Source organism: Centropristis striata, chromosome 11, assembly GCF_030273125.1.
Source record: "Centropristis striata isolate RG_2023a ecotype Rhode Island chromosome 11, C.striata_1.0, whole genome shotgun sequence".
Taxonomy (NCBI): Eukaryota; Metazoa; Chordata; class Actinopteri; order Perciformes; family Serranidae; genus Centropristis; species Centropristis striata.
Window position 1 is genome coordinate 14940799 of NC_081527.1, and position 19519 is coordinate 14960317.

At 38.6% G+C, this 19519-nt stretch overlaps 3 protein-coding genes across 8 annotated transcripts; all 3 read left to right on the top strand.

The window, feature by feature from the left end:
• The first annotated feature begins 2347 nt into the window (after nt 1-2347).
• Nucleotides 2348-3208, top strand: ccl20a.4 (chemokine (C-C motif) ligand 20a, duplicate 4). Of its 2 annotated transcripts, none has more exons than XM_059343726.1 (4): nt 2348-2529; nt 2659-2764; nt 2881-2961; nt 3081-3208. In XM_059343726.1, the coding sequence occupies exons 1-4, from the start codon at nt 2466-2468 to the stop codon at nt 3088-3090; spliced, it is 261 nt and encodes an 86-aa protein (XP_059199709.1). In that variant the 5' UTR covers nt 2348-2465; the 3' UTR covers nt 3091-3208. The 2 variants fall into 2 exon arrangements, with proteins under 2 accessions (XP_059199709.1, XP_059199710.1); XM_059343727.1 differs by having other exon boundaries at nt 3084-3168.
• Nucleotides 3209-4823: 1615 nt separating this feature from the next.
• On the top strand, nt 4824-13221 carry capn10 (calpain 10). Of its 2 annotated transcripts, none has more exons than XM_059345427.1 (13): nt 4824-5121; nt 5809-6065; nt 6941-7072; nt 7253-7449; nt 7551-7774; nt 7857-7998; nt 8705-8871; nt 8957-9213; nt 9300-9502; nt 10408-10663; nt 11068-11276; nt 11394-11439; nt 11839-13221. In XM_059345427.1, the coding sequence occupies exons 2-13, from the start codon at nt 5922-5924 to the stop codon at nt 11866-11868; spliced, it is 2007 nt and encodes a 668-aa protein (XP_059201410.1). In that variant the 5' UTR covers nt 4824-5121; nt 5809-5921; the 3' UTR covers nt 11869-13221. The 2 variants fall into 2 exon arrangements, with proteins under 2 accessions (XP_059201410.1, XP_059201411.1); XM_059345428.1 differs by having other exon boundaries at nt 11083-11276.
• A 458-nt stretch (nt 13222-13679) lies between these two features.
• eif4e2 (eukaryotic translation initiation factor 4E family member 2) lies at nt 13680-19449 on the top strand. 4 transcript variants are annotated; one of them, XR_009395230.1, is made up of 8 exons: nt 13680-13841; nt 16806-16917; nt 17001-17135; nt 17320-17424; nt 17503-17653; nt 17766-17881; nt 18902-18977; nt 19078-19449. XR_009395230.1 is itself a non-coding variant. In XM_059344807.1 (8 exons), the coding sequence occupies exons 1-7, from the start codon at nt 13822-13824 to the stop codon at nt 18935-18937; spliced, it is 702 nt and encodes a 233-aa protein (XP_059200790.1). In that variant the 5' UTR covers nt 13682-13821; the 3' UTR covers nt 18938-18977; nt 19078-19449. The 4 variants fall into 4 exon arrangements, 2 of the variants coding, with proteins under 2 accessions (XP_059200790.1, XP_059200789.1); XR_009395229.1 differs by having other exon boundaries at nt 13681-13841; nt 17766-17885; XM_059344807.1 differs by having other exon boundaries at nt 13682-13841; nt 17503-17655; nt 17745-17885.
• The last annotated feature ends 70 nt before the right edge of the window (nt 19450-19519 follow it).

Sequence of the window (19519 nt, forward strand, 5' to 3'; positions counted from 1 at the left end):
AAATAATTTTGTTTTCAGACACAACCATCTGTTAATTGTGGTTTCATTTTCATTGTGATATGTTTGGAAGAGACTGATTAATAAAGCTTTGAGAAAATATAGACTTTATCTGTCAATAATAAATCACATTGTCACAATCATTTCATGGAAAGAGCTTTATGGGCTAGTATTTTATTTACAAAATACATGACCTTATAAAACATGATGTGTTTTTATCTTGTTTGTTATGTAAAATCTTTGTCTGCAAAGTAACTAAAAGGAGCGGCTAAAAGGAAGTCAGCTGTCACTCATTTTATACCTACTGAGAAAACATGTCTCCGGTGAAAGATGCGTCTGAAAATTACCGATACAAGAACTTTGTCTTACTTACAGACAGTGGTGGAATGTAACTAAGTACATTTACTTAAGTACTGTACTTACGTACAATTTTGAGGTATTTGTACTTTACTTGAATATTTCTATTTTATGTGACTTTATATCGAATACTCCAATACATTTAGAGGCAGGTATTAATATTTTTTACTCCACTACATTTAGCCACCAGCTTTAGTTACTGTTCAGGTCCAGATTTAACATGAAAACCATGAGATATTTAAACACTATTAGAAATTTTTTTTAGCACTTAGCAGTATATTAAGTAGTTTAAATGAGCCCTAACGCGGCTTATATGAATGCATCAATAATGATATATTTAGAAAATATATAATAATCTGAGTGGGGCCATTCTGAGTACTTTTACTTTTGAAACTTTAAGTACATTTTGATGCTAATATAAGTAAATTTTGAATGCAGGGCTTTTAATTGTAGTGGAGTAATTTCACAGTGTGGTGTTAGTACTTTTACTTAAGTAAGGGATCTTAATACTTTTCCAACACTACCTACAGACTGTATATTAATAGTGTCCTGAACAAATGTGTGGCATTCTAATGAAAAAAATAAACTAAATTTTTTGGATGAAAAAGAAGATATTTTATCATGTTCAGAGCTTTAGTCACACAAAGTGTTCTGGATTTGACAAAAAAAAAAAGTGTGCGGTCATAATTGCATAAATGTCTTTTCTGTGTTGCCAAATGAGGTTATTTGTATGCAGCAACAAGGTCAACAGGATGTTTTGTTGTTAGGTATCTGGTTTAGGGTTGCAGTCAAACCATTGTATTGTATGTTGCATAATTCTTGTTCTCAGATGTGTCTTGAGAAATACATACTGATTTCAATTAGACCTTATAAACAGTGCTCTGAATTCATATACATATTCAGAAATAAGTAAAAGTCAAAATGCCACAGCACGAAAAGACCACTTATACAAAAGTAAAAGTACTGTTTTCAAATTGTTACTTAACCCTCCTGTTATGTTCGTTTCTCAGGAACAGCAAAAATGTTCATGGGCCAAATTGACCCGGGCATGTTTAATTATCCAAAAGTGTCAGAAACTTAAGAATCCCAATAAACATTGTTTATATTTCATCATTAACTCCATTACTAACCATTTCAAGCAATATTTAGTGCAATGGTGTTCTTCACCTCTCACAGATCATGGTTCAATGAGGATAATTCACTCGTTTTTCTTTTTAAAAAATGCCTGTTAAAACTTTTTTTATGCACATTGGAAAGATCTACATATCAAATACAAATATTATTATTCTTATTATTTATTTATTTTTACATTTTTATGTTTTCTTTTTATGACAAAAATAACTTTAACTATTTTTTTATTTTTTTATTTTTTAGATTTTTAAACTCAATCAATCAATTTGACCCACAACATAACAGGAGGTTTAAGTATAACTTGGGTTGGATAGTTTAATTTATTCATGTCATATTTAATTTGATTACATGTGAAATGTAATAAATTTTAATATCCAAAGTATCTACAACTGTAAAATAAATGCAGTGGAGGAGAAAAGTGTAACATTCCCCAGTGAAATATTCTGAAGTATAAACCTAAAGTAGCAGAACATTAAAGCAATCCAGTACAAATACCTCAAATGTGTATTTAAGAGTTTGAGTAAATGAGTATTTAGCTACATTTTACCTCTGCTTATTAAATACAGTTAGATAAATAATATTAATGGTATTTGACAATGGTTGACTGTGTTTAACAGTGTTAACAATCTCTAAATGACTTATTACCATTACGTAACCTTTAGTCATCAGCATAACATCATGCCAGCCGAGATTAAAAAATAAAAATAAAAAAATAGGACACATCTCTAAATTCTAGAAAAGGGGATTTTATATCACTATTGTGGGCAAAAGTGTGGTGGGCCGCTTACACACACACACTCACACTTCCTTTTCCTCGACCTACATACATGACAGCGCTCCAGTGGCAGTTCCTTTTATTGTGGTTGGGACATTTTCTTTGGCATTTGATAGAGTATATAAACTCCACTGCCGGAGAAACTTCATCAGTTCATCATATCTGAAAATCTGAGATCAGAAACCTGAACAGAAGCTTTGTGAAGATGACAAAACTGATCGTGTGTGTCTCCTTGACGCTGCTGCTGCTGGTGGCGCTCACTGAGAGCAGTAAGTATGACTTCAGCAATTATTGATTCATGACATTTATTTACATTTTGTACTGTTTTATCATGAAAGTTGCTCCATGAATGTAATTTAGCCTCTTTTCTTATTGAACTTCTTCTCTTCGTTTTTCAGGTCCCTTTTGCTGCACAGAGTACCAGGAAGAACCAGTCTCAGTGAAAGTACTTAAAGAATACAAAATGCAGGACATCACACATTACTGCAACATCAAGGCAGCAATGTAAGAGGAAACTAATCAGTGCATTAGAGGATAAAAACACTATTATAACAAACAGAAACATCAGCTTTATTAGTAGTAATGTCTTAACTTCTTTCTTCTTCTTTGTCTTCATACAGTTTCAAGACAGTGAAAAGACGATTTTTCTGTGCCAATCCTGACAAAAAGTGGGTGAAAGATGCCATGAAGGCTGTACCAGAGTAAGTTAATTTCTTCCTTCAACTGATATCTGAAGTTAAACACAAAACAGGCAATATATAGTCAAAATGCAACAATCATATACAAAATAATAATGTTTTTCTTTTGTCTCTCTAAACAGAAGAGTCTGAACAGCATCTTCACTCATGGAGCGCACCTGAAGAATCCAAACTGACAGACACCTTTTACACAGATTCATTTTATGTATTATTTTAAAGCTAATTCACCAAATATTTTTGTACTTTAAAGCCAATAAAATTGCATATTTTCTAAGAAATAACGTGATGTTTCTGTGTTTTTCTATTTAAAAAAAATTACAACTCTGTGTTCAATTGCACTTGTATACTTCATATGTTATATCTACTCTACTTCGTACATAATAAAGGCTTATCTTATTGTGGCGATCAATTAAGATACAATATACAACTATGACTAAAAGTGAAAATATGAAACATACAAGAGCAATTACAGACAGAATAACGAGGTAAGGTGACATGGTTTAGCATTATGTACAAAAAAGAGACTAGAATAATATATACAGTGATAAATGATGTTGAATGGAACTTAATGTGTCTGTACTAATTTATTTAAACATAAATATGATATGTTAAGTACAGTATAGTATAGTATAGTATAGTATAGTATAGTATGATGTATAAGATATAGTATAAAGGGAACTGTAATCATAGTAATGATAAAGATAATAATAATAATAATCATAATAATAATCATCAGTTAGTATGTATGAGTAGTATAAGTAAATTAGTATGATATTAAACAGTATAGACAGCAGTAAAATTGAGTATTGAATAAAGAGGCAGTGCAATATAGTATAATTTATACAATATAATATCACATAGTACATCAGTAAAATAATAATGATAATACATCAAATATTCAGCAATATATAGCCTATAAATACATCAGTCCAACAGAGAGTCCATGAAGAGAGAGATAAATGTGATGAGCTTCAACAAATGAAACTGAAATATTATATATGTAATCTACATTAAGTTAGGATTTATTGCAGAATTTTTGCATTGGACTGCATTACTTTTTGATACTTTTTGCAGCTTTTATCCGTATAACACCGCCATACTGTTAAAATAATCGCCTAAGTCATTTTTTGTCAAAATTGTGTTTTTTTGCCTAAATTTTGTCCTCATGAGGCTGGCCACCTATGGTAAAAATCGCCTACATCCTCAGTTGATCAGATCATGTGATTTTACCCCTCTAAGATGATCACTTCTCTGACAATTTGCCACATTCATAGGTATCAGATAAGAACCCAGCAAAGAAGAGCTAGAGGGAGATTGTTTAGTTATCAGTTTAGTTTATCAGTGTTTTATTGTTGACACTAATATTGGTAACACTTTACTCTAAGGTGTCTACATAAGAGTGATATGAGCATGGGGTGTGTCATGAACATTAATGACACTTTGAAGTAACATTAATGCTCATGATACTTGTCATGTCATGTTTCTGACAGGCTTGTGTGAATCTTATGTAGACACCTTCAAAATAAAGTGTTACCATATATTGCTTAAGTCACAAAGGCATGTTCGAATAAAATTGCCTAAGTAATTTATTTCTCTTAAGTTACATAATTTACACACAGTTATTACTATACCAATAGCCACCCTTTGTTACATCCTTTTTGAGTGAAATTATGAAGAAATGTCATATGTTACACTTTTGGTGAGGTGTTTTGTGTTTCCTGCAAAACTTGAAAAAATGAGTTGCGCGATAATAATGAGCGATTATTTTAACAAGGTGACGACGACATGTGACACAGTGATCGTCCAGCGTGTAGTTCCCATCACCGCCAGTAGGTGGCGGGCGTGTTCAGCAGCACAGGAAGGATTCACTTTATGAATGAACTGCTAGATGTCCAAGCGGAAGAGAATTTATGTGTTTCATACTCAAGATCATATATCTGGTTTGGATATAACTGTTAGTCAGAACGAGATCTGTAATCCCTTTGGAAGAAAAAAAAACCTCAGTGTGAGTGTGGTTAAGGTTGTGAAACCATGATAAGATGAAGCGATACGGTGATGCTAACTGTGTTACATCTGTGCACCACAAGCTAGCTGAAGCTAACGGTTAGCAGCTGTAGAAAGAGAGCTAACTACGAGCTCAAACATGATTAAAAGAGGAGAAAGGTAAGACACAGTTACATAGCAGAAAGCCACACAATTGCCTGCTATGTTTATAACCCTACTGTTTAGTTTAGAGACATATTCATACAGCTCGTTCCTTCTGTAACCCAGTTAGTTGCGGTTGTTAAAATATGAATATGTGGTTATAACATATGCTAAACCACAATGTATGTTGTCCCTTTTAAAACACGCTTTTAATTAAATGCATAGCACAGTGACAATATAGACAATATATATCCAATGTAATGTTATTATATAATGCGCAATTTGCATTTGTTTATACATGTACTTTGTCTTTGTATTTAATATTATCAACACTAATCATTATTATTGCACTTTATTCAATCTTTAATCAACTTTTGCTGGACTGGATATTACTGGCTATGCTAGCCTTATGCACATTCTGCATTTGTATTTTATATAATCTGTAATGATTATTATTCCTGCACTGTTTTTCCTTTTTATCATGTTACATTTGCATTAACTAATCTAATTAACACATGCTGTTATAGTGACAACTCTCTGTAGTACACTATGCAGTTATGGATAAATATGGTTAAACTTCCACATCCCCACCTTAATCTGCAGCAAAGTGCAGCTTTCTGTTAGTGTTTATGATCTTTGCACAGACCACAAATATAAAAAATCTTGTGAATTTATAATGTAACTAATTTTTGTTATTGTTTTTAGGTGTAATACTTGTGTGAAAACTACATGGAGGCCATGAGGATGGTGAACAGCTGGCTGAGGTTCACACATTGAACCAGCGGGTTTGATCCAGGTTCAAGGAGAAAGCCGTTGCCATGAAAGAAGCGGACAGGGCAGAATGTGGAGGCGAGGCTCTGTTTGAGGACCTGGACTTCCCTGCTAACGACAGGTCCCTGTTCTCTGACAGCTCCACGCCCATCGCCAGACTGCAGGGAGAGATTAGCTGGCGACGCCCACAGGTCAGACACAGTGCCAAGAGGAAATGGGAAATGCCGCTGTATATTCCTTGAGTATTTGTTTTGATCAGCTTAATTGTTGTTGTACCATTGTTAAGAGCATGTGGGTTATTTCTATCAAGTAGTCCTCTACCTTTTTGGCTTGCAACCAGTTAAATTGCATCACCAGTCACAAGTTGATCTGTTCAGCCAAGGAGGAATTTCCTTTATCAGGTGGATGATATGATAGTGAAAGGGTATCTACAGGTCAAAGTTATTGTTCAGTGCGTCACTAAGTGATTTGTTTTAATGTCTATGAGTATCATCTTGCAACCCAACAAAATTATAGTGAGACAAAACAATATTGTGAGAGGCCCTGACCTCCACGCAGTGATGGAAGGTGTATTCAGGTCCGTTACTCAGGTAAAAGTACTAATACCACACTGTGAAAATAGTGTCTAAGGAGTATGGATGTAATTTACAGATATATTGAACATGATAATGGGCATAATATACTCTGTGGTGTTAAAAATTGTATTGCACATGATGTTAATATTAGTCAGTCCGATATGTTAGCTTTCCTCCCTGCAGAAAGGGGAGGAGTTATACAAGTAAAAGGTAATATCAGAAAAAATATTTAAAGTAGTCAAAATCAACACATCTTTGCTTTACAATTTGTCATTTGTAAAGCAAAGCTCTCCATGTTAACAACTTTGGATTCAAGTTGTCTTCACCGGTATTTATTGAGATCAACATTCTTTGCTGACTTTCAGTTAACCAGTTATAGTAAGACATTTCTGCAACTTATTTTTTCACCTGCTAAAAACCCAAATCCCATGGTTATTGCAAATCTTCTTAAAGTTAGCATGTCTCAGTTTATGTCTATTTCACACATCCAGGAGATCTGCCAATCACCAGCTCTACTTGCTGACAATATCAACCTGGCCCATGTGAAACAAGGCTTATTAGGAGACTGCTGGTTTCTGTGTGCCTGCACCTTCTTGCTCAAGAACAAACGTCTGCTGAACAAGGTAGAGCCACCACTGTATATTTATTTACATTTGTATGGGTTTTTGTGTACTGCGGTTCTGGCTTTCTACAGAATGTGGAGGAGTGTAGTCTGGTTAGTAAAGTGGCTGGACTAAGTTACATGGTCAGGTTATCTACTGTGTGTCTGGTGCTGTGTTGATGTAGTCTGTGACTCTCTGTAGGTGTTGCCTCCTGACCAGCCCCAGTGGGATGACAGCAGGTACCGGGGCTCCTTCCAGTTTTGTTTTTGGCAGCAGGGACACTGGACAGACGTGACCATCGATGACCGCCTGCCCTGCATCAATTCCGCTCTCTGCTTCTCGCGCTGCCACTCCCCCACTGCTTTCTGGGTAGCCCTGTTGGAGAAGGCTTATGCAAAGTAAGTGGCATGTTGAATTTCCTGAACCTTGGAGTACATTTCCAACCACATGGTTAGTGAAGTTGTGAAATCACTTTTCTTCTCCCTTCCATCCTGTTCAGGCTCCATGGCTCATATGAGCGACTGTGGGCCGGGCAGGTGTCTGAGGCCCTGGTGGATTTGACTGGGGGTCTGGTGGAGCGCTGGAGTTTGGGAGAGTCAGAGGATGAACCGAGACCAGAACAGGACAGTGACCAGGTCAGGAGGAGAAGGCTGGACCTGAACCTTCTGGATCCCGTGAAAGACGAGTGTGCGGTCAGCTGCTCTACTCACAGCAGCCCTGGAGGTCAGAAAGAACTGTTCTCTTGCACATACAAGTGGATTTGATCCTGTGTCACATCACCTGATGACAATTACGACTGTTGTAGGTGCCAGTGAGCTGGGACAGTACCATGCGCTGACTGTGATGGAATGGGTGGATATGAAGACGCTGTCAGGGAGCAAAGTGCTGCTGCTCAGGATCAGAAACCCGTGGGGAAGATGCTGCTGGGGAGGGGCCTGGATAGGAAGGTAGGCATGTGTCTTCTTATGTGTCTAGTTAAGATAAAGGGATAGGCTAGCAAAGAGATGAGTCTTCAGACAGGCATTGCAATGGATATGACCAATACATTGTACAGTGAAGGTTTATTCAAAATGTAACTATGAATTAATTGTTTTATTAATAGTAAACAGTCTACAACATCACACCTTACTAATGATAAATGTAAACATCAAGCATTGGTTTCCTTAAAGTCTTAGGGTGATGTCATTACGTAATGACAAAAAGCCATATAAAATGATTCGTCAAATTTTAAACAGGAACATTGTATAGTAAAAAGGTTTAAAAAATGGTGCATAAAGATTCCTTAGATCTTCTCGAGACGGCCTACGGAATAAAACAAAAAAAATGGTGAAAATACTGGTGGCCCGCAGCCCCCAGAATGCTTAATATTGATATATGGCGGCCATGCATCGATACTATATTGCCACACAAAATATTGCGATACTATACTGTATCGATTTTTCCCCCACCTCTAAAGAACTCGGCCCAGTCTGAAGTCTAAATCTAAGGTGGACTCTGGGGAAGAGTGTTGATAGTCTAGAGAAAGTGCACTAAAGCACCTTGCAGACTTAACTTGTTGTGCGTTTGGACAGCCTTATAGGAACTCACATCCACAAGAGAAGTCAGACAAGTGGATTCAGTCTGCATTCACTCAGTCTACCTCTCTGTCTGCAGTGGTGTGGGTTGGACTTCTGTCGACCCCGTTTCTACTTCAGACCTACAAGCCAGGGTGGCTGAGGGCGAAGTCTGGTTGGATGAGAATGAATTCCTGTCTCAATTCGATGATGTCACAGTGGGCTACCCCATAAGTGATGAGGGGCACCTAAAGAGCATTTACACAGGTGATATTTTGCTTAAGAATGTTTTAAAATCTCTGAAAGCTGCTTGGTGTCAGTTTTCAACCCTGAAAACTCTCTTGTCCGACAGGAAATCTGCTAACACACAACCACCAGCTGGCCGGCCGGTGGATCAAAGGGCACTCCGCTGGTGGGAGTCGAAACAGCAGCAGCTACAGCAGCAACCCAAAGTTTTGGCTCAAAGTGTGTGAGAGAGGAGAGCTGCTGATGTCCCTGCTACAGCATAGAAAGTGGAGAAATACAGAGAAATATGCACAAACGCCACAGGAGGATAGCAAGAACTCAACGCACCAGCACTACCAGGCTATCGCTCTACACATGTGGAAGGTTTGTGTTATCACATAAAGTAAAAAAAAAAAAAAATTGTGTGTTTGTGTCTTATCATAATGTCACTTACTTTTTTCTGTCACTAGGTGGAGAAAAGGCGTTTTAATCTAAGCCGGATGTTGAACAAACCTCCTTGTGCTTCTACTCACTGCCACGCCTATGAGAGAGAGGTGGTTCTCCACGGGCAGCTGGAGCCTGGATACTACCTGCTGATCCCCAGCACCTACCAGCCAGGAGCTGAGGCCCGCTTCCTCATCAGGGCCTTTTCCTCCTCTTCCACATCCCTCTGGTAAGGACCAAGGTTATCATAGTTAACGGAAACTAACCAATTTAAGAAAACTAGAATGGAAAAAACTTTACTAACAGAATATTTTAAAAAAAACTAACTGTATTGTGTCATTACAAAACTAACTAAAACTTACTAAAATTAAAGTGAAAATGTCCTTCGTTTTCGTCTTTGTCAACTTTTTTCATACAGGTAGCATGGATAAATATATTTATTGAGACTGGGATGTCTACACGACTATGTGAGTCGATTGCCTTCAAAAAGTTCAGCACTTCACTCGAACCAAAATTTAAAACACCCAGAGCTGCAAGAGTCAATAACCTTATTGGGGCTAAAGTGGATAAAGCAAAGGAAATACAGGAACATTTTATTGTGACCTTTTTGAATCTTGCACCCAACAAATAACCCCACTATAAAAAAACTAAAACTAATAAAAAATAAACTAAAACTGAGCATTTAAAAAAAACAACTAATAAAAACTAGCAAACTCACTCTAAAAACTAATTTAAACTATCTGAGTTTGAAAAACAAGAATTCACAACGAAATTAAACCTAAAACTCATGAAAAATCCAAAACTATCATAACGTTGGTAAGGATGGAGAAAATAAACAAGTTCTTCTATTCTATGTCAAAATTACAGGCAACATACAGCAAGTCCATGCTTTGTTTCACCCTATCTTCAAAAAGTGCAGGTACATTTTAGAGATGTGTCATGGTTCCCACAGGCCCTTTAAGTCCTTGAGAGTTTGTGAATTTAAGGGAAAATATCAAGTAAACAGTGACATCTGCAGGTCAATTTTTTACCCCACACATTTTCTGCAAAAGGTTGATCGTCCTACCTCCACCAGTAAAGTGCTTTGATTGTATTTAATTATTCCTGACGTGACAATGTTGGTTTCGTCCTTAGTGCCCTGAAAAGCCCAGCACCTTCACTGCCATTGACAACAGATGGAGAGTGGGAGACCAGCTACTACCAGGGCTCGTGGGTGGAGGGAAGGACAGCCGGAGGAAGCAGAAACTTCCTGTCTCACTGGCAGAACCCATGCTTCCCTTTTACAGTGTGTGATGCGTCAGCAGTGACATCAGGAGATAATGTCAGGGTTACCCTGCACCAGAGCCGCCCCGACACTGACCTGCACCCTATTGGCTTTCACATTTATAAGGTCAGTCAAACAGCAACAACCTGTGTCATTCAGAGTTACAGGCTATTCACCTCTGTTTACATTCCCTTTCAGACACCCACAATACAATCTGTCCAGTTCAGTGTGTAGTAAGATTTTTGAAATGTTTTCTATTTATGTCAATTTAAAGCTTAAACCCTAAAGTGTTCAAACTAGCTTGAAGTTTCTCCCCAGTTTTTATGTCCGTGATGATGTTTCTCACTGATGTTATCTTTAGCACATTAATCACCCTGAACATTTAAATAAATCAATGTAGAAGTTCCAAGATTAGCTTAACAAATACTTGCACTTGTAGACAACCACTGCTGTAAAGGAAACAATATTTTACAATATAATTTATATACTTGTATATGATAATAAAATAGCCAATGATTATAATTCTACAGTGTCTGTGTATGCAGGTCCCAGAAGAAGAATCTGAGCAGACATTACCCAGGGACGAGGATCCCGTGGCCAGTTGTGTCCCTCATTGCTACACCCAGAACGTCAGTCTGGCCTGCTGTCTTTCTCCCGGAGCTTACACCATAGTGCCATCCACATATCAGCCTGACTGCTCAGCAAACTTCACCCTCAGCCTGGCTCGCAGAATACACAGGTTGGCTCTGTTCTTTTATCTTCATCTTGTGATCTGAATGCGATCACGCAGCTAATGGCAGTGGCTATTTTTAATATTATGGTTGTCAAAGTAATAATGGATGTGTGTCTCTTTCAGGAAAGTGGTGAAAAGCCAGGAGAGGCTGGGAAATGCCATTCAGGAGGTCAGTTAATTGAAGTAACTTGTTATTATCTTGTGGCAAATGTGAAAAAACAACTTGGCAACACTAACTGATAAATGTTATTTATTTAACCAGTGGCACAGGGCCCTAATCATGGTGATTTATAAAACCTGCTAAAACCACAGACTGTATAAAAGAAGTAAACGCAGCCAGTGTGAAAGTGCTTGAAACAGTGTTTCACAAATCAAATGATTATGACTTTTGGGATGCTGCTGGTAGGATGAGGCAGCCTGACAGCTCCTCTTGCCTTCAAGACAATTCAGGGGGAAAATGTCCTTATGCCTACCTTAAACCCCACCTTTTTAAGTCTGTGACTGTGGTCAGAGGATGGCAGCACTGAATAATTGCTCCGTCTTGCTTTTGTCTCTTTCTGGGCGGCAGATCTCTCACATCTCTGTGATGCAAAGCTAGTTCTCTGGGACTGTTGCTGCTCCACTGATGTCGGCTCACCTCCCTGTGCCTCTTGGCCCATGATGAAAGAACCAGCTCTCCCATCCACCACGGAGGCTGTGTGTGTGTGTATGTATGTGTTCCACCAGTGGCTGAGAAGGCAGGCAGGCAGATACAGTGGGAATGTGTGTGTCGGGAATCCTGGAAACCCCTTTATCCTGAACCGCTGAGGCTCAGGGCTGATGGGCAGCCACACACTCATAGGCGATTAGGACATCAGAGGTTGTCGGTGGGCTGGGCTGCTAATGAAGTATGACGGGACTGGCTGGTGTAAACAAACAGCCGCCATTGAAGAGGGCCGCCGCTGCTCTTGCTCATTCACTCACTGGTGCGCCTGCCGGCCCAGAACAAAGGGCCCTCTCATGAAGGTCCTCACAGAGGCACAGGGGGCAAGGGGCGAGGGGATGGTCTCCGACAGCAGAGCCAACCAAACCACACCACACCATACCGTGCCATACCATGCCATAACTTTCCTCTCATCCCTCACCCCCAGACACTCCGCTCCATACCTAACTTGCATTGTTTGTCTCTAGACACAGACACAGAGTTTTATCAGTCCCTCATCCCCAAACATGCTCACCATCCGGACTAACAGTAAAGTCAGACCGGACCTAAAGAAGTCCACTTTGTCCCTGACTCCATCCTCACTGCCCAGCTCCCTTTTTGTCCCCCCAGACTCAGGCCACAGCTCTGCCTGGACCTGAACAGAGCCTTGGTTTGAAGTTGCCGCAAGAACAGATGACAAGCGGACGGATGGAAGGGATGAAAACGAGGGATGCACATCAGAGGAGGCCGGTTCATATGAAAAAGTCGCCAGTTCTTTTTGAGTTGAGGCACCGTATGTGTGGTGGTCTGTGTCTGCCTGCTCATAGCCATGTCTGTGTGTCAAAGTCACAGGGTTTATGATTAGTCATTGGAGCCAGTGTTAACAGAGACTTTTGCAAAGCTATAATTAACTGATGAGAATGGTACTGAGCTGTGTATTTATTATGTTTGGGAGTGAGCTGCGATGAATAAAATGTTAAAACACAACTTGGTGCTGATGTGTCCCATATTTTTGTGATTTTTGACTATATATATCACCATACATGAAAATGACGTGAAAATAAATGAACTAAATTTTGTCACCCTGTTAAAATAATCGCCTAACTAATTTTTTCAAGTTTTGCAGGAAACACAAAAAACTTCCCCAAAAGTGTAACATGACATTTATTGATCATTTCACTCAAAAAGGATGTAAATTAAGGAACTTAATAAATGACTTGGGCAATCTTTTGAACATGCCTTTGTGACTTAAGCAATATATAGTAACACTTTATTTTGAAGGTGTCTACATAAGAGTCACACAAGCCTGTCAGAAACATGACATGACAAGTATCATGAGCATTAATGTTACTTCAAAGTGTCATTAATGTTCATGACACATCCATGTCATGTTTATGACACGCTCATGTCACTCTTATGTAGACACCTTAGAGTAAAGTGTTACCATTATTAGTGTCAACAATAAAACACTGATTAACTAAACAATATCCTAGCTCTTCTTTGCTGGGTTCTTAGCTGATGCCTATGAATGTGGCAAATTGTCAAAGAAGTGATAATCTTAAAGGGGTAAAATCACATGATCTGATCAACTGAGGATGTAGGCGATTTTACCATAGGTGGCCGGCGTCATGAGGAGATGATTTAGGCAAAAAAACAAACAATTTTGACAAAAAATGACTTACGCGATTATTTTAACAGTGACGATTTGGTTTAAAAACTCAGGAAAGCTGTGTGTCACCCTGCACGTTCATCACCACGGCTGACACACTGCGTGCGCGTACACGTGCGTCCGCTGTGCGCGCCGCCGTAAATAACTGCGGAATCCAGGAGGCAGTGGTCGGACTCCGAAAGGCTCCCACCTAGAAAATAATGAACAACAAATTTGACGCGTGAGTAATCAAAAGTTTCTGTGGAATATCTGCCATAGAGTGCCCCCCCTGTCGTCCCTGTAAATTCACGGCGGAGCGTAACGTAAATGAAAGCTGTTGCGTGTAAAAGAGAGGTGTGTCGGTTTTATTGCATGGTCCTGCATGCTCTGTTTAAAACGTTTGGCTTATAAACCCACATGAGACCGAGGCACACACTCAAACACATGTGCATTTAACACCAATGCAGCTAACATCGCAGATTAAATAGTATTTCATTATGGGGTATGTGCTGTGTTGTTAGCTGTTAGCTTAGCGTGGTAAAAAGCGAACAGGCCCCAGATCCTCGGTGTGGTAGTTGTTGAGAGGCGGCGGTAGGTGCGCGCAGTCAGGGTTCAAACTAGACTCCCAAAGCCCCAGTGCACGGTCAGAAAGTGTTTTGTAGGACAGGGATGGGCAACTGGAGGCCCGGGGGCCGCAGACGGCCCGCACCCTCACTTGAAGTGGCCCTCATTACGACTACATGCATTTGAGCATGAAATCTTAAAAGTGCAGTGTAAAAATGCACACAATTACTTCTTGCAATTAATGTTGGTCTGCTGTTCTTGCTGAAAACGAAAGAAATCACAGTAGGTGGTTATTTTTATTTGCTTCAAACCTTTTGTATTCATATTTATGCTGTTAAACATGCATTTGAGCATGAAATATGTTAAGTTACTGCACTGTAAACATAGAAACATAAAATGTCTGTTTCATCACATCTGGTAAAGTGCACGGTCCTATATGGGGGCCCCTTTGGTAGTGTCGAAGAAAAATTGTGGCCCCCTCCAGCATTTAAGTTGCCCATCCCTGTTGTAGGATATTCACAGTCAGAGAAGTTTAAGTATATTTATGTGTAAGCGTGCAAGATAAAAAAAAAAAATAGTGTGCATTTTTTGCGTTTCATGGGTGAAAAGCGTAAAAAGAAAAACCTACTCAGTTGACAGTTGGTATGCTTAGCTAAGGTTAATGCATCAGCCCTGCAGTGAACCTATCTTCTCCAAGGTTTTTTTATGTATCTGGGTTTTATAAAGAGTCTTTCTAATATTTTCTACAATATTTATATCAATGAGGGCATACTGAATAAGAAGGAATACTTGTCAGTATTGTAACACGTTACAGCTCAACAGCACACCACAAGCTACAGTCTCCAAAATAACGCTGACTTTCTAAAACAGTTCAAGAGGAGACACTAATGTTACAGGTGAATAAGGCAAAAAAATAGATATCAACCTATATGTCGTCACCCTGTTGAAATAGTCGCCCAACTCATTTTTTTCAAGTTTTGCAGGAAACACAAAAATTCACCAAAAGTGTAACATATGACATTTATTGATCATTTCCCTCAAAAAGGATGTAACAAAGGGTGGCTATTGGCATAGTAATAACACTGTGTGTAAATTAAGTAACTTAAGAGAAATAAATTACTTGCCTTTGTGACTTAAGCACTTCATTTTGAAGGTGTCTACATAAGAGTCACACAAGCCTGTCAGAAACATGACATGACAAGTATCATGAGCATTAATGTTATTTCAGAGTGTCATTAATGTTCATGACACATCTCATGTCATGTTTATGACACGCTCATGTCACTTTTATGTAGACACCTTAGAGTAAAGTGTTACCATATCTTGCTTAAGTCACAAATGCATGTTCAAAAAAATTGCCTAAGGCACATTTTATTTTGACTTAGGCATAATAAATCCGCTCAAGTCACACACTTGACATAGGCCATTATCTCAAAGGGGTAAAATCGCATGATCTGATCAACTGAGGATGTAGGCGATTTAACCATAGGTGGCCGGCGTCATGAGGGGATGATTTAGGCAAAAAAAAAAACAATTTTGACGAAAAATGACTTGGGCGATATTTTTAACAGTGTGACAATGTAATAAGACATGTAGCTTCTGTACTTGATTACTCACATTCAGACTTCACTTTTTTTTAACAAGTTTTATGAAATGTTATGTTTGATTATGCAAATGAGGCAATGTCTAGTGCTAACTTTTGTTGAACTTAGGAGAAATCTACAGATGCAAGTGGACATAGTGCAACACCTAAATGTGTATTTTGCAGAGCCCGACCGATATGGACCAGTGCAGATACTGATTTTAGAGGGGGGAAATTCATCGATAACTGATATGGTGGCCGATATAGTAATTTTTTATTTATTTTTTAATGTGGATTGCTTACAGATTTTTCACCACTCTGCAAAATGTACCCAGAGAGTTACTTTCTCAAACATAAAACTCACGAAAGATACATATACATTATTATATATGATACAAATATAACTTAGAAAATAATAAAGAATTGGAATAAAAAAATGGCATAACTGCTCGGTTTCAATTCAATTGTTGACTGTTATCTATTATATCTGTCAACCGATATATCTGTTTGGTTTTAGTATGTTGTTTTAGTTTTTTTTCCACGAGAATGAAATAACACATAGAAGCAAAATAGCCTAAAATCTCAAGTTGAACACAATGTTTTTGTTGGGCTGAAGCTGACAAAAATAGCTGGATTGGATATAAGTGACAATGGGGACAAATCTACTAAATACCATTGTTATTTAAATATTGAATAACAACCCATTACATGTTTCTCAGTGAATTTATTTGTTGCATTTTGATTTATAAAGCAAGGAAAGCAATGTTTAAGTCAATCTTGATGTTGAGTAACAAGTAAAATAATAATCCCAGTCACTTCCCCAGAGTGAGGTATACAGTTTATTATTTAAACACTAGATGGGATCAGTACTAGGTATCAGAAAATACCTAAAGCCCAGGCATTAGAATCGCGACTGAGAAATTGGCATTGGTGTATCCCTAGTTTTAGCAAGTTATACCTAATAACCTGTCAACACAGTTAAACCCCCCTCAATTAAAATGAAGTAGGTGCCTGACACAAACATTTTTGTTTTGCTGCCTATGGTTCTGTCAAATCCAGTCTGAAAGACGATGACAGTGGAGACCACGACCAGGATCAAGGCTCACCGAAAAACAGTGAGAAGGAAAAAATTGAAGACGAAGACAAGGAACAGAACTCCTCCAAGAAAAAGGTCAGCCTATTAAAGAATGACCCATGTGTGTTTGCAGATTCATAGTTAATTGTTTGGCTCAGTTACTTTCTTGTTTTCTGCAGATGGTGGTGCCAGGGGCAGGAGAGCACCCTCTTCAATACAACTACACCTTCTGGTACTCCAGACGCACCCCAGGGAGACCAGCCAGTACTCAGAGCTACGAGCAGAACATTAAACAGATTGGCAGCTTCGCCTCGGTAAGTTGCTTCTCCTAACCTCTTTGGATGACAGTAGATAGGAAAGAGAGGCTCTTTGTTTTTGTTTATTCCCATAGCCAGACACGGCGCAAGTCTATCAGTACACTGACTCATGTGGATATCACAGAACTGATTTTTTTTATACAGACTATGTTTGAAAAAAACATTTCTTGTCCTTCCATAGGTGGAACAGTTCTGGCGTTTCTATAGTCACATGATCCGGCCAGGCGACCTGACAGGCCACAGTGACTTCCATCTCTTCAAGGAGGGTATTAAACCCATGTGGGAGGTGGGTACTAATACACTGAAGCTATTTGGTTTTGTAAAAGAGAAGCCCCGTCTGAAACCCTGCCTGTGTTGTTCTTAGGATGATGCCAATAAGATGGGTGGGAAGTGGATCATCCGTCTGAGGAAAGGCCTGGCTTCTCGGTGTTGGGAGAACCTTATCCTCGCCATGCTCGGGGAGCAGTTCATGGTTGGAGAGGAGATCTGCGGGGCCGTGGTGTCCGTACGCTTCCAGGTAAACCCACAAACTGACACACACACCTGTTGTACCCAGTCATGCGCTGCCCTCTTCAGTATACTCAGACATGCTGCCTCTTTTCTCAGGAGGACATCATCTCCATCTGGAACAAAACGGCAAGCGACCAGGCGACCACTGCCCGCATCAGAGACACTCTGCGCCGAGTCCTCAACCTCCCTCCCAACACCATCATGGAGTACAAGACTCACACAGACAGCATTAAGTATGTATGTCTCGTTCCGTTTTATTATTTTCTCTCTCTCTCTCTCTCTTTCACATTAATGTATGCATGCTCACAAACTGCATTTAAAAAAAAAATTCTTACACTGTAACTATAATGCATTAGAATATTTTTTGTTTTTATCAAAAAAGATTTGCTACTTCTAATTGATTATATTTGGATTGTTGGCTGTTTAGGGGAAAAACAGCCATTTCTAGTTCAACTTTGGCTCTGGAAAATGTTTTTCACCATTCTCTGATATTGTATAAGAGAAACATTTAAGCTAGAAAATGTTCAACATTGTTATCAATAATGAGAGATAATTGTTAGTTACAACGCTAATTATGGAAGATTACACTATTGATTGTCATTGGCAATTAGGATTGACTAATTAACCCTCTGAACCCCAAGCTATTTCAGGATGTTCTTTTGCTCATTTTCAACCCAGCAGCAGACAAGTCCTTCACTAACGGCTAGAAATAACATAAAACTTAAACAGGTTTCGTGCAGTATAAAACTTATGATGCAATGAACCATAAAAAAGGGAAATGTGCCCAAGTGTGCATAATTTAATGTTGCTGTTTTTTTTTTTTTTGTTTTTTTTGTTTTTTACAGAAGCTGGATAGTTTGATTTCAAAACTTGAAATGATTTGAAATGGTTATTAGAAATCACTACTATAAGCTTAGATTTGGTTGTAACTGGAGGAACTGTAATTTATTTATTTTATTTATATATATATATATATATATATATATATAATTTCATTGAATGCCTCTTAAACCTGCCATCAGGTTATGGGTTAAATGCTTTTATTCATATTCACAACTACAAAATAAAGACTTTCGTTGGTATTTGTTGGTCTTTATATTTTAAAAGTAAGAAAAGTTAAATAAAATGTGTGCAACTTCCTATTTAATATTTCATGTGTTTTTGCAGTAAATTTATAATGCCACTGCAAAGGCCCACATATCCAAACATGTTGTTTATTTTGAATGATGATGTGCTGCATCCTTCCTTCCCAGAGCATGGGAAGACTTCCATGGACTGGTGAATGCTAGTGGAGGACGTTAGCCCCTCGCACAGACGACCTCTGCAAGAGTAAGAACTGCTGCTAGCTTTATGTATTCGTTTGAAGTGAATGAAATAGTTGTGATGCATTTTCTCTCATACTGATGTTGCCTCTGTTTGTGGTGTGCAGGAGTGTGTATAAGTTATGTGCTGAGGGACGGCAGTCCAGCGAAGGATACCTCCACGTGGACTGGCACTGTGTATTATGAAGACAGAGCAAAAGTCAGGATCAGAGGCAAGAAGACCATTCCTTCTTCGCTTCAAATTGGAAATGAACCGCCTGTCGACAGAAGACTGAACCAAGCCGAAGAGAGAAATATGCGTTATTTTTAATCAACCAGAGAAGAACGAAGCCTCCAATTTTTTATTTTATTTTTCAGTGCAAGTTGTAACATCTGTTAACTTGCCACCAGAGGGAGGCCATGTGACTGGTGTTTGCTGATCTGGTCATTAGCTGTTAACAAAGTGTACTTGACAAAATACAACAAAACCAATCTGTTAATACTAGATCTGATTTTATTGCTCATAACATCACACTTCCTGCTGTTTAAAATGAATCTGTGTTAATCTGT